This window comes from Caloenas nicobarica, chromosome 1 (assembly GCF_036013445.1).
Source record: "Caloenas nicobarica isolate bCalNic1 chromosome 1, bCalNic1.hap1, whole genome shotgun sequence".
In the NCBI taxonomy this organism is placed as follows: Eukaryota; Metazoa; Chordata; class Aves; order Columbiformes; family Columbidae; genus Caloenas; species Caloenas nicobarica.
The window spans coordinates 130,464,383-130,476,673 of NC_088245.1; the positions used below are offsets into that span (position 1 = coordinate 130,464,383).

The 12,291-nt window shown below is 48.0% G+C and overlaps 1 protein-coding gene across 2 annotated transcripts in view; it reads left to right on the plus strand.

Moving 5' to 3' along the window:
- The first annotated feature begins 391 nt into the window (after positions 1-391).
- The window catches only part of ILDR2 (immunoglobulin like domain containing receptor 2), a 42,154-nt gene continuing 30,254 nt past the window's right edge, over positions 392-12,291 (plus strand). Inside the window, exons 1-3 of one of the 2 annotated variants that reach the window (XM_065654862.1) lie at positions 392-504; positions 9,645-9,977; positions 11,059-11,178. In XM_065654862.1, coding sequence (XP_065510934.1) covers positions 459-504; positions 9,645-9,977; positions 11,059-11,178 — 499 coding nt within the window. In that variant the 5' untranslated portion in view covers positions 392-458. The remainder of the gene's footprint in view (positions 505-9,644; positions 9,978-11,058; positions 11,179-12,291) is intronic. The other variant, XM_065654854.1, reaches the window with a different exon arrangement.

Below are 12,291 nucleotides of genomic sequence, written 5' to 3' on the forward strand. Positions count from 1 at the left end.
GATGCCCGTGCGCTGAGGAGAGCTCCGGCGGCCCCCCGGCGGAAGCTCCCCAGCGGCACCTGCCAGCCGAAACTCGCCTTTGCCGGAGGGAGGGAAGCAGTTTCGGGAAGCAGTGCCCCCTCCGCTTGCCTCCCGCTAGCGGCGCCCTCCGCCCCAACCCCGCCGCGCTGTCCCCGCCTGCCGCCGCGCCCGGACAGCCGCGGGGGCGGCCTTGCGAAGCGGCCCCCCCGGCCGCCGCCGGGGGAGGAGCGGAGCGAAGCGGAGCCACACGGTGCGGTCGCTCACCGCCAGCCCGGCCGGCTCTGCGGGGAGGCCGCTGCCGGAGCGGGCTGCGGGCGCGCCGGGCGGGGCCGCCCCCGGGCCTCTCCCACCGCCCCGCGGCATGGTCGTACCCGCCCCGCGGCGCTCCCGCCCCGCGCCTGCCGCCCGCCCGCCGCGCCGCTGGGGCCAGCGGGAAGATGGATGGGCACGTCCTGGGCTGGATCGTCGTCCTATGGCTCGCAGGTAGGGCCCCGGGCGGGGGCATAGGCATCCTGGCCGCCCCGACGTGCATGTGCGGTGTCCCGCGGGCTCTACGTCTTTCTTTAGGAGGAAAATGGGAGGTTTGGAGAAATGCCCCCGTAGGCTGCGGGAGCGTAGCGGCGGAGGGAGCCAGCGTGGGCTGGGGGTCTTTACGAGGGTGTCCCGCGGTGCAGTTTGAGGAGACTTCGCGGACAGGACTGATCCCATTTGGGACGGGGAAAGGCAGCCGGCGGCTTCTGCCTGGCCGGCGGCCTGTGGATGCAGGTCCGCAAGGTGCGGGGGGCGTTTGGGCCAGTGTTTATCGCGGGGGGCGGGGGGAGAGGAACGAGCTTGCGGCGGGGAAGGTGGGAAGCAGCAGGAGCGCGGGGGGTGGCCAGAGTGTCCTTGGCCGCGGTGTAGGGGGGATGGCGACAACCCCCGCGCGGCCACGCTGGGCCGGGAACAATTGCAGGAACTTGTGCTTTCCCGGTGTCCTGGCCGCACTCACCGTCTAACAGAGGTGTGCAAGGAGGGGGCTGCCTTGCCTCTGCCCCGGCTTCCAGGGGGCCAGGATCCGGCTTTCCCAGTGATGGTGCAGCTGTGCCCAAGCCTTTGTGAGCACAGGATGGGACTGCCGCCCCCAGTGCAGCTCACCAAGCACATCTTGCTCGGACGGCTCTCAAAGAGGTCGGGCAAACCCTCCCTAAGCAAGGAGGAGGGAAGCCGGAGAGGTGAGAAGAGAGGGCTCTGCCATGGGGAGATAGCAGGGGGAACAAGTTGGAAAGGGGCTGGGTCTGTGAGCTGGACAGCAGAGAAAGTAGAGGGTAGGGATTACAGGGGAATGAGAGCGGCCGGGAATGAGGGAAAAAGAGGGAACCCTGTCAGGTCAGCTGCAGGATCTGCGTCCTCTGGGCCAGTGCAGCAGCCAGGCACAGGCAGGAGGCTGTAGGAAACGTTGCAGCGGGCTGACTTAGCCGGGCAGACTGGTTACAGGCTGAAAGAAGTAACAGACACACTTGGATTAAATGGCATATACTTCCCACCACCACCAATGTATCCCACAAAAAAGACCTCGGGCTCTTCCCTCTTCCTATTCAGGTTTAGAATTCACAGGCAGTAAATTCGGCTTTTAGTCATAACACCTCTCTCCCACCACCCACCCACCCCTTTTTCTTGCTTTTTCACTCTGAGTCATCTTCAACACCGGTGCCTGCCTACTGTTCCCTTCCAGGGTTTCACAGCCTCATCTGGGGCTTTGGCAGCTTCCAGCTCATCCTCCCCTCTGGCCTCCCTCCCTGCCATTTGGCTGCTTCCGAATGTATCCCACTTCACTGAGTTGGTCTGGAGTGCCAGCACACCCACAACTACCACTCCTTTCCTACTAGCCATAGTATGCTGATAAATATCATCCAGGGACTGGTAAAGGAGTACAGGGTGTAGATAAACATGACATTACATTCCTCCCTCCTTTTAGCGAGCTTTGTTATCTGGACGTGTCTGGCTAAATCAGGACTTCCATCAAGCTAAAGGGCTGGGCTGTTGACACCTTTCTCCCTCCATTAAAGGTAGTTCATGATTACTGGCAGCCACTGCTGTTTGGAGCATGCAAGGTGTATGCAGAAAGAGGTACCACTGCAGTAGGAAGACCTTCCAGTCTCCTCTGGTCCTGGATTTTTGAGACAGGACTGGCTGCTGCTGCTGCTGTCCACCGCCGGCAGGCAAAGGCTTCCGGTGGGCAACAGGTTAGCCGTGTGCTGAGAGATGGAGGTAGCCGGTGTCAGCTTGCTCCCCTCCAGCCTCCCAGGCCCCGCTGCCCAGCGACAGAGCAGGCGCTGCTGTCCTTTTTCATGGCTGAGAGAAAGCATATAAGCAAAGGTGTGTGTGTGAGTGTGAACGTGTTTGCACAGAAAAGGGAGAGAGGCTAGCAAACGGGGATTCAAAATTTTCCTCTCCCCAGTGGCTGTACAAAGGAATGAGAGGTCTGCATCAAGGTAAGGAGCCCTAATCGAGCCAGAGTGGTACACTCCACTCTGGGAAAGAGGAGTGGGGGTTGGGAGGTGGAGGGGCCAGGGTAAAAGACAGAGTGCAAGATGAGGAGGAAGCAGGGAGACAAAAGGGAGCAGAAGGAGAGAGAGGCTCTTGCCCCCTTCTCTCCCCTCCTCCCTCCTCGAGATGGGCTGAGAAATTTCTAATCAGCACTTGCAGTTCCTTTCCTCCCAGCAATAATTCCTCTCTGTCCTTTGTTTGTCTTTAATTTTTGGCACTTGCATTTATCTTCTGTTTGGTTTTGTGCACTGTGACTACTTATAGCAATTTCAAAAATTCCTGGGTGAGATACAGTGGATTTGGTTTGGCTTTTCTTCCTTTTACCCTGCTCTTACATGTACCTAAAGCTACTATTTTAATAACAACAGCAAAAGGATGAAGAGCAGGTCATCCTTTATTCCTTCCTGTGAAGTGGCACGTGTTAGGATGTGTGTGGGGCTGTATTCTTCTCATTCCAGAAAAAGAAGGTACAATTTGTCAAGTATCCTTAAACACCTGTATAAAGCTGTTTCTTGTAAACTACCGAGTGCAGCTTTACCCTAGACTGAATCCTTCCCTCGTGTTTACCATTATTCTTATTAATGCTGTCATTCCTAATGCATTTAAAACTAGAGAGAAGTGTTGCACTGGAGACTGAGCTCCAATTTTACCTATCAAACAAGCAGAGCAAATTTTTTTCTGCCTCATGACCCAGGCTAATCTTGGAAAGATTACAGTTAGAAGACTGTCCACATTAAAATGTGGTTTTCTATCCCTGTTAAGTAATTTTTCACCAATAATTTAGCACTTGGTACCTGTTTACTCTCCCTGTGCGGAAGAGCCACTGCAATGCAATGATACAGTACAAAGACTGGTAGATTTACTACCTCTGCTTTCCCAGCCACAGTTAAGGAGAGCAGGCAGAGGGGGTACGCAAGAGCACAGTTGTGCTTTGCTGTTTCCTGGCCAACTGAGCAGACTTCTTGGGAAGGCAGGGAAATGGATGAACTGTTTTATCTGCCTTGACTTAAGTATTCATCTGACTTCCCTTGACTGGCTGAACATAGCATAAGCTGTGTGTAACTCAGAAGAAATCTCACATTTTTCTTTTTATTCCTGTGAGATCACCTTGGCTGGGACTGGTACTAGTGGAGATCTCAATGCCATCCCAAGAACAGGTGTTATGGCTTGGTGTCATATGGCTTGAAGAGACTCTTGCCATTTCCTTTGTTCTCAGGCTTCTGATGGTGACCAATTGCTGAGTGGTAGTTCTGGGACTGATGTCTGGGATGCTGAACCAAGACTGTAAACCAGGAGCCATCTGACAATCGTAACAGCTTTCAGACAGTAATAAAACAGGGTGGATTTGATCTGGTGGCCAAAGCTGAGGTAATTCACCTGAGAACATCCAGGGTGACTATTGTGAATGTGTGAAAGGAGCAGGAGGTCGTAAGAGAGTGTAATGAGTGCCAGGAAGCTGGTGATGACTGATACCTAGAAAAGCCCATGAAATGTCCTGAGCTCTTGTGAAAGCTCTTATGCAGTCCTTGCCATTTCAGGGCTGTGTACTTCCCTAGAGGAGTCAGAAACATGAGGCACCTGGGGGACAGCATCACAGAGGATGGGGAAGAGCAAGGAATAGTCCAGTGTCTGCTGCAGTCAATTTACAGAGTCTGGGCTGTGTCCTATATGGAGCGTTTTCATATTGAGGTTCTGTGCTGTGAGTGTTGGGAGTGCAAGACCATGCTTTTCTCCGACTGCTTTGATTTTGCCCTTTTGCAGGTTAAGCAGTTAGTGAGCTGAAATTTTCAGTTTTGCTACAGAGCTGTAAAAAGCAGTAGTATGCTTTCACTTCAGCTGCAGCCGACCTATTTAGGCATTGTTTTCTTGCTGGCTAAAAAAGTGGACAATTAGTGGCCACAGAGCTAAGAACACAAGTCTGATAGGAACCAGACAAAGACATCCAATTCATTTCCCATAAGCCACTCAACACAATGTGATGGTGATGGCTTTTGATGATTAATTGCATGGACTTGCTTTAGTCCAGCATGAGTAGACAATCTGTATAACACAATCTCAGTGATTCCACTGTCTCTCTGCTCACCTGTTTACATCTGCTTATCATCTCTGACTTTTCAGTCTCCAAGCCCAGATCTTGCACTTCCTGATTCAGGCTTGATCCACATTTCAAAGTGTGGATGGTGTGCCTGTGTTCAGCAGTGGGGGAAAGAACACTTAATTGATGCATAGTAGCCAAGGCACAGAAAGGAAAGATGAAGCATCCTTTTGCCCAACAGTTTATTTTGTTTAGGGAAGTGATATAAATTACCCTAGGAGCAGTATTTCTTACTAAGGAAAGTATGCTTTTCTGCCAACGCCCTTAGGTATGGTCTAGGAATAGTTTTCCCTGAGGTGCCTGGTCTGGGACCCAGGGACTTGGTTCTCCTGTGTGCTAAACTGCCACTCCTATCAATAAAGGTGCATAAAAACCAGGGATGTAGTTTTTGTAGTTTCATAGCATCAGCTATCCTGCCTCAGGCAAGTGGTAGTGTGAGCCAAATAATTGCAATGAAAGAGATGTGATGCATGCACAGATAGGAAGACCCATGCTGACCTGAAGAATAACGTGTACTGCCTTGTCTTGGACTCAAATCTTATGCGCTAGAAGGATGCCGTCTGAGACCTATTACATGAAACTACAGTATTTGACTTTGCCATTATTCACAGGGATTAGTGCCTCAGGTCAACTTCATTCTAATTAGATGATCTTTAAGGTCCCTTCCAACCCAAACCATTCTATGATTCTATTGAAAAAGGCTAACTTAAGGCTGTGTAGCGAAGCTAAGTCTTCCTGGGATTCATCTAGCCTCAGGGAGGCAAAGGCTTCTCCGGAGGGCAAGTGAAAAGCAGGAGCCTAAATTATCAACTCTCAATTGCCTTCTCTCTTTTACTCATGGAAGGCAGTTATGAAGATCAGGCTCACAAGGCTCAAATGCGCCCTTACAAATATCCCCCTCTATAATCACTTCCTGGAATTTTCTTTAATCACCACTAAAATGTATTAGCAATAGCTTGTGTGTAATGTTGATTGCATAGTTTGAATGCATAATCTGAGGACAGTTCAGGAAAAGAATCAGAGAAAGGAGACAAATACACATTGCCAATGAGAAACAGACAAAACCCATACAATTATATTTCTGAAGTGTGATTATTTTTAAGGTCTTTCCCTGGAAGTGTGTATATACACATGCACAGACACACAAACCACTGGATTCCTTTTATTTTCTGAGAGTAAGGATATCTGTGTTTTTAGGATGCACTCAATTAATATTTGCAGACCATTTTTTCCTGGGGATTTAGGAGAACAAGAAAGAAGGAAAGCAAAATTGTCATGTAGTCATGAGACTCCCACAAGCTAGATTTTTCTTGTGAAAGTTCAAACATTGTGAAATCCACAATGAACAGGTTGCTTCTCTGGAGTGCAGGAATTATATTTCCATGATGATTTTGAAACAAGGGCTAATCTTCCTCTGTCTGCATTAGTCAAAACATAGCAGAGCACAATTCGGTTTCTTTTTAGTCCCACTTGTATTAAACTAGACAAAGAGCTACCATGGTGCTGTCACTAAGCTTGTCATCCTTTTTTACATCTTTCACTCTTTTTTTTTTTTGCTCTGCTGTATAACCAGCCCAGAGTTCTGTCCTGTGATACATCTGAGGCTTTTCTTATCTTGGCTCGTTTCTTGAAGATTTTTGAGGTCAGCAGTTTCTTCTTGAAGTTGAGGAAGTCCTAAGCAGACTTCTATAATTCACGTGCATGGACATAACTGACATGTGAAGCCACCATTTTGTCTTCAGGCAGTTGAACATCCTGCTGGCCTTTTTGATGGACACTGTTACAGCAGTGACATATTACATGAATCGATTCCAATCTTTTTTTTTTGGCAGAGGAAATAACAGGTGTATAATTTCCCAGTTCAGCCATATATAATTATATATAATTTGACTTAAATAGATGTAGAGTTTCCACTGCTCCAGTCTCTCAGTCTGAGGCACTGGGTTGTTCTTAAATGCTATTTCTGGAAAGGATCCGAAAATAATACTTTAAAAGTTAATAAAGAGCTTGGGATAGGATATAGAAGATGCCAGATGATTTACTGCATATGTCCGAAATGCTTTTGGGTAGAAAAAGAATTCCTGTGTTTTCCCAAAAGCTGCTTTTCTTTTCTTGATATAGACATTCACATGGGCATGGAGTGGGGAAAGTTAGTCAGATGAGAATTTGCTAAAGCTCAGCTAATCATTTATTAAAGCAGTCCCTGGCTTGCCAAACTCATTAATCTCATTAACAGGGAAGGGGGGCTATGGTGCATGGTTAGCTGAAAGCACTGTGTTTACTAAGCAGTGTACTTCGTTCACAAGGGAAAGATTTAAATATTCATTGTGTCACTGTTTTATCCCTGAAGCTGAAGTAACATGATGAGTCACTTGACCAGTCTGTGTCACATGCTGGCTTTGGCCACACATTGCATGGGGTCAGGCACAGAGTTGCCAGATACAGGTCTGACCTGGACTCATGCATTTTTCAAGGTGTTAGTAGTTTCTCCTGCATTCAGATGCAACCTGGGAAGCACAGGTCTCTGGAGAGGAGAGAATAAGACAATGTCATCACTTGGTTCACCTTAAGAAGCAAGTGGTGACGTTCTCTTAGTGCCACATGGCCCCGCTTGTCCCCAGGAACAGGCAGCCTGGCAGAACCGTCCCAGCTGCCACTTCCTGAGTTATTTCTCTGCCTACGCCTCGGGGAAGTGGAGGAGCTTCCACATGCCCCTGCCTCTCCCATAGGAGCATCTTGTTGGGACCTCAGCTGTGTTTCGTGGTATTCTGGAGAACACCCACACTTCAGTGTTTGGATTTGGGTCCAACCACTTCTGGCAAAACTGATGACATCTCCTGTGCAACTTCCACATGGCACAAGTAGAATATGCATAATATACCATTCCTGTGCAAATGCCATAGCACCCTTGTGTGCTGCAAGCCTTCACATAGTAGTACCCAGGGTCAAATCCCCCCTAGATCAGTAACTCTTTGTTAGTATCAGTGACCATCTTGCCTCTCTGAAATATGCTTTCCCCTGCGGTCCGTCCATACAGTGTTTTTATCCCCTGACAGGTGTTTATAGACTTCATTGTGATTTATAGTTTGGACATTGATAACTTGTTGAAAGGAATATTCAGTGTTGGTCCAACCTCTCCACTTCCCTTTGGTTCTGGCTTCTCATCGTGGGATCTTTTCTTGCTTCTGTTTTTCAGGTCTGAAGCTGTCTCCAACTTGACCTTGTTCCTTTGTGCCTGCTGCTGTCATACTGTTGATGCATTTATTGCTATCTGTCTGTTTTAAGCTCCAGTGCTTTAGTCTATGCCTTTTTTTTCCCCATCCTAAAGATATCTCCTGTCATTTCACTTTCTTTTGCCAGCTTCCATCTACTTTTCATCTCTGGTTTCTGGAGTGGGTGGTTTATTTTTGCTGCCTCCATTTCCTCTCATCTCTACATAATGTCTTAATCTCCTGCAACCTGGTTCCAGCCTTTTGAAATTATTTTGACCTAGACCGAGACACCTTCTTCAGCTTCTTCCAGCTGAATGTAAGCTTCCTGCTTCAATGATTGTCATCCTGCTTATCCTTCTGCTTCCTATACTTACCTTGATACTTTGTCCTTACTCTATCTGTTTTCTTTCTTGGCATTTGCCCTTCTCTCATACTGCTTCCCAACATCAGGAAGCCTTTCTTTGTCCTCAGTCTTTCATTCCTCCTTAAGCTTCCCCTAAGTCCATCAGTTGATCCTAATGTTGTGTAAATATCCTCTTCTGCTTTATGCTCTTGAATGTTTCCTTGGGTCTTGTCCTCTTTTTCACTGTGCACTGCTCTGGGCCTTGGGATATGTGGTAACCGGGTGTAGGGAGCTGCCATCATCAATATTTCCCACACTGAAACTGGTTCCCTTTTCTCATACAAACCGCTGCAGTTAGGCCCTCCTACTCCTTAGCTGAAGAGGGTGTCCCTGGTTAGAAACATCATCTTTCTTAGATGCTCCCATCTTGCTCCTGAGCTGTTTCTGTGCCTCCACAGACCAGCACATCCCTGCTTGGGAAAGTGTCACCATGTGTTTCCTGTGTTGTGTAAGCACTCCCAGTCATTGCTACCCGTCGCGCAAGGAGGAGGGAAGCAATGAAGGGCATGCGTGGGAGGTTTCGGCCATTCCTCTGCGGGTAGATGGAGTAGCTCGCTCTCCTGAGGCCTCTCTGCCGGCATTGCTCACTGACTCTTGGCTTCTCCCTAAGCTACGCAAGGATGTGGCAGCAGTCCCATGCATCTTCCCTGAGGCCTTAATACATCAGCTCTAGGCTGCTGCTCTCCCGTCAGCTGGTAGATAAACATTATGTGTGGAGATCCATCTTCTCCCTGGGACTGTGAAAAACCTGAGTGTTTGGGCCATTTTTCTCCCCACCTCCCACGTGGAGCAATTTCTGTCAGTGCTACATGCCAGCCCTGGCAGGAGCTATGCGATTTGGATCCGCTCCTTCATGCATCTCTAGAGTTTGGCAGAGCAAGCAGCACTAACTGGGCACCAGTGCACAATGGGCTGGGCCAGGCACTGTGTGCTGCCTGACTTTAAAGAGGAGGTGTGATGCCACCAAAATTGGCAGGGAAGTGACTTATTCTGCACTGGGATTATTATGAACTCAGGATCTGGCCCCTTGGCTGGCCTGCTGTAGAAGTGGAGTATGGCCATCCCTAAACTATCTCTTCCTTATCTGTGAACCTGTCACAGAAACGGAGAATCATCATACTGCTGTGTTAGGGTCTCTACAGAGCATAAGGATTTGAACCTTCAGCCCCATCGTGCTGTGTTTTTCATTGTGTCTGTAGCTTATGAAAAAAGCAAACCGCTGCCAATATTTGTGCTTACATACATTGAGGCATATTGCACCCTAGCACCTGAGGCAGATGGACATTTAAATTTTATGTACGTGGGGAGAATGATGCTGTGATAAAACGCGGTAGCTTCCTCTTCAAGCAATGCTGAGGCATATGACACTCATGTTTTTGTCTTTTAGCTGATGTGGAAGGGTTGCAGGTCACCGTGCCTGAGAAGAAGAAGGTGGCAATGTTGTTTCAGCCTGCTCTGCTTCGCTGCCATTTCTCTACTTCTTCCACCCAACCAGCCGTCGTACAGTGGAGGTTTAAATCTTACTGCCAGGACCGGATGGGAGAAGCTTTGGGTATGGCGACTTCTGGTGTACAAACAATGAGCAAAAGGAACCTGGACTGGGATCCCTACTTGGACTGTGTGGACAGCAGGAGGACAGTCCGTGTTGTGGCCTCCAAACAAGGATCTGCTGTTACTATAGGGGACTTCTATAAGGAAAGAGATATCAGCATTGTCCACGGTAACTCTACTGCCCTTGTGATGCTTGGTGGGGGTTGGAATGGACCTTTAGCAATTTGGGATACTGGAGGCTGGCAGTAATTGGTCAGTTAACTCCCTTAGAAAAGGCTGCTGGAAGCTGTTGTGTCAGACATTTAGGTTTCGACCAACCAACCCTAGACCCCGAGGTAATTTCCTTTGGTGTTTCCCTTTATCCCACTCCGTGTAGTCCTCCAACCCTAATGCAGTATTCTTTTCTCTTTGATGAAGTGGAATGTTTTTATTCCTGGCTTCTGCATTTTGCTCTGTATATGGATTTTTTTTACCAAAGCGGTGCTAGCAAGAGAGGAATGAATTCAGTCTCTGCGGGCTAGATTTTTCTTCCTTGCAAACTCCACTGATTTTTTTCCCCAGTTTCAAAATACCAAAATTATCCTACACCTCATGTTTGCTCAATTCTGGACTTTACCAGCTTACCCTATCATGAACCTAAACTCTCACAGCCTTGAGCAGTGTGAAAGGAAAAGATTTCAATGGGGTGAAGTCAAGTTGGGTGGAGGTGGGGGATAGCAGGGTCCTTAAACATTTGGTCTGGAAGGCTATGTGAGAAACCTTGTCCCTCGAAATACAAGGCTTCTGCTTCACTCAGGAGACCATCTAGCCAGAAGTAGAGTAGAGGCTCCTTGATGTGGAGAGCAAGGGATCAGCCTCAGCAAGGGAGAGTGTTTTCTTTTCTCTCCGTGTAACCTCTCCAGTGGATGGCTGAGGAGACACTGTCTAAGCCCTTCTTGCACAGCATGAATACTGTCAGGATTCCAGGTCTTAGGTGATAGGATGGACAGAGGTTGACATTAGTTACCCCTTCTGCTCTCAGCACTTGCAGAGTGAGCTGCCTCTGTGGCATTATGTGTCTTCCTACTTAGAGCCACAGAGTCCTGAGCCTGTTATTTTTCCTGAATACAGTGATATTCTGGATAAGGTTAAATCCTTTTCTTAGTAAGGAAATGAAATGGATTTGGGACATGGAGACAGACCCAGTGCTTTCATCACTTCACTCTATAGGTGTTGGAGGGAAAGCCTGACTTTTCTTTTTTGCCTTTCAGATGCAGACCTTCAAATTGGGAAGCTGATGTGGGGAGACAGTGGGCTCTATTACTGCCTTATTATCACACCGGATGATGTGGAAGGCAAGAACGAAGAAGCGGTGGAGCTGCTTGTGCTTGGTAAGACCTCTCGCCAGGTTGCTTTTTCAGCAGGTAGCTGATGTGTCTTTCCTTCTGCTCTCTCTCTACCTATCTGTGCACCGTATTACTATGGGTGTAAGATATATGTAAAACAGTCCCTGCAGTACCTTCACCAGTTCCTTGCACCTTGTGCAGTCATTCACACCTAGGCAAAGTGGGTGGCAAATGCTATCAAATGAAAATAGTAATGTTTACACCCACACTGCTCACACATTTACACAGGCGTAAATGACTACAGAAAGTGCAGGGCTGTGGAAAGTCAGAACCCTTGTTTTTGAGGCATAAAACAATAAACTTGCAGCAAAGTGAACACTTGAGACAGAGTCTTTTAAAAATAAACACCCAGAAGACATCGAGTCATATGCTTTTGCAGTCTTAACATTCTCTTCATCCCACTCTTCTGACCTGTGAGGATGTCAAGCAGCACTGTGTTTTTCTGCTTGAGTGTGTCAATTTGTGAGATTTTTCTGTCTGCCTAATTATACTTGTCCAGTTAGAGGTGCAGTTTCACAAGCACCCTAATCAGATCTAAGCTGTTACTGCCACAAAAAGGACCTATCCTCTGTGTGCTATGCATACTTGGCACTGTGTTTCTTTTAAGCTCCCTTGAGCAGTGTGGTGACCAGGATCAGTTTCTTTTCTGTTCGCAGGGTTAGCTTTTGGCAGTGGCTTCCACAGCCCAGCTCAACTGTGAAGGTCAAAAAAGCACCCATCCCAGCTAGAAGGAATGGGATGGGCATTTCAGGGGCATTTGTTGACACTGCCTTGAGCCAGCTGTAATACTTCATCCCTGGACTGCCCCAGGAGAGTAAGATGAGTTTTCTTCAACTTACGTTAAGACCTGCTGACACCAATGTTTGGTCAGCATACTAGCGTAGTTCTTGGGTCTATAGATTCTGTACATTCTGTGAAGGACATGTTTAAAAGCTTGGGTCTATAGTGTATAGGTTATATGTAGAGGCATACGGTAGAACATGTCTGTTAAGTGCCCTTGCTCTCATGGCTAAGGTCAGAGTTTATTTGGAACTGTGATTGTCATCACGAAGTAAACCAGATTGAATTGTTTGGGTGAGTGACTGTAACAGTGCCGTC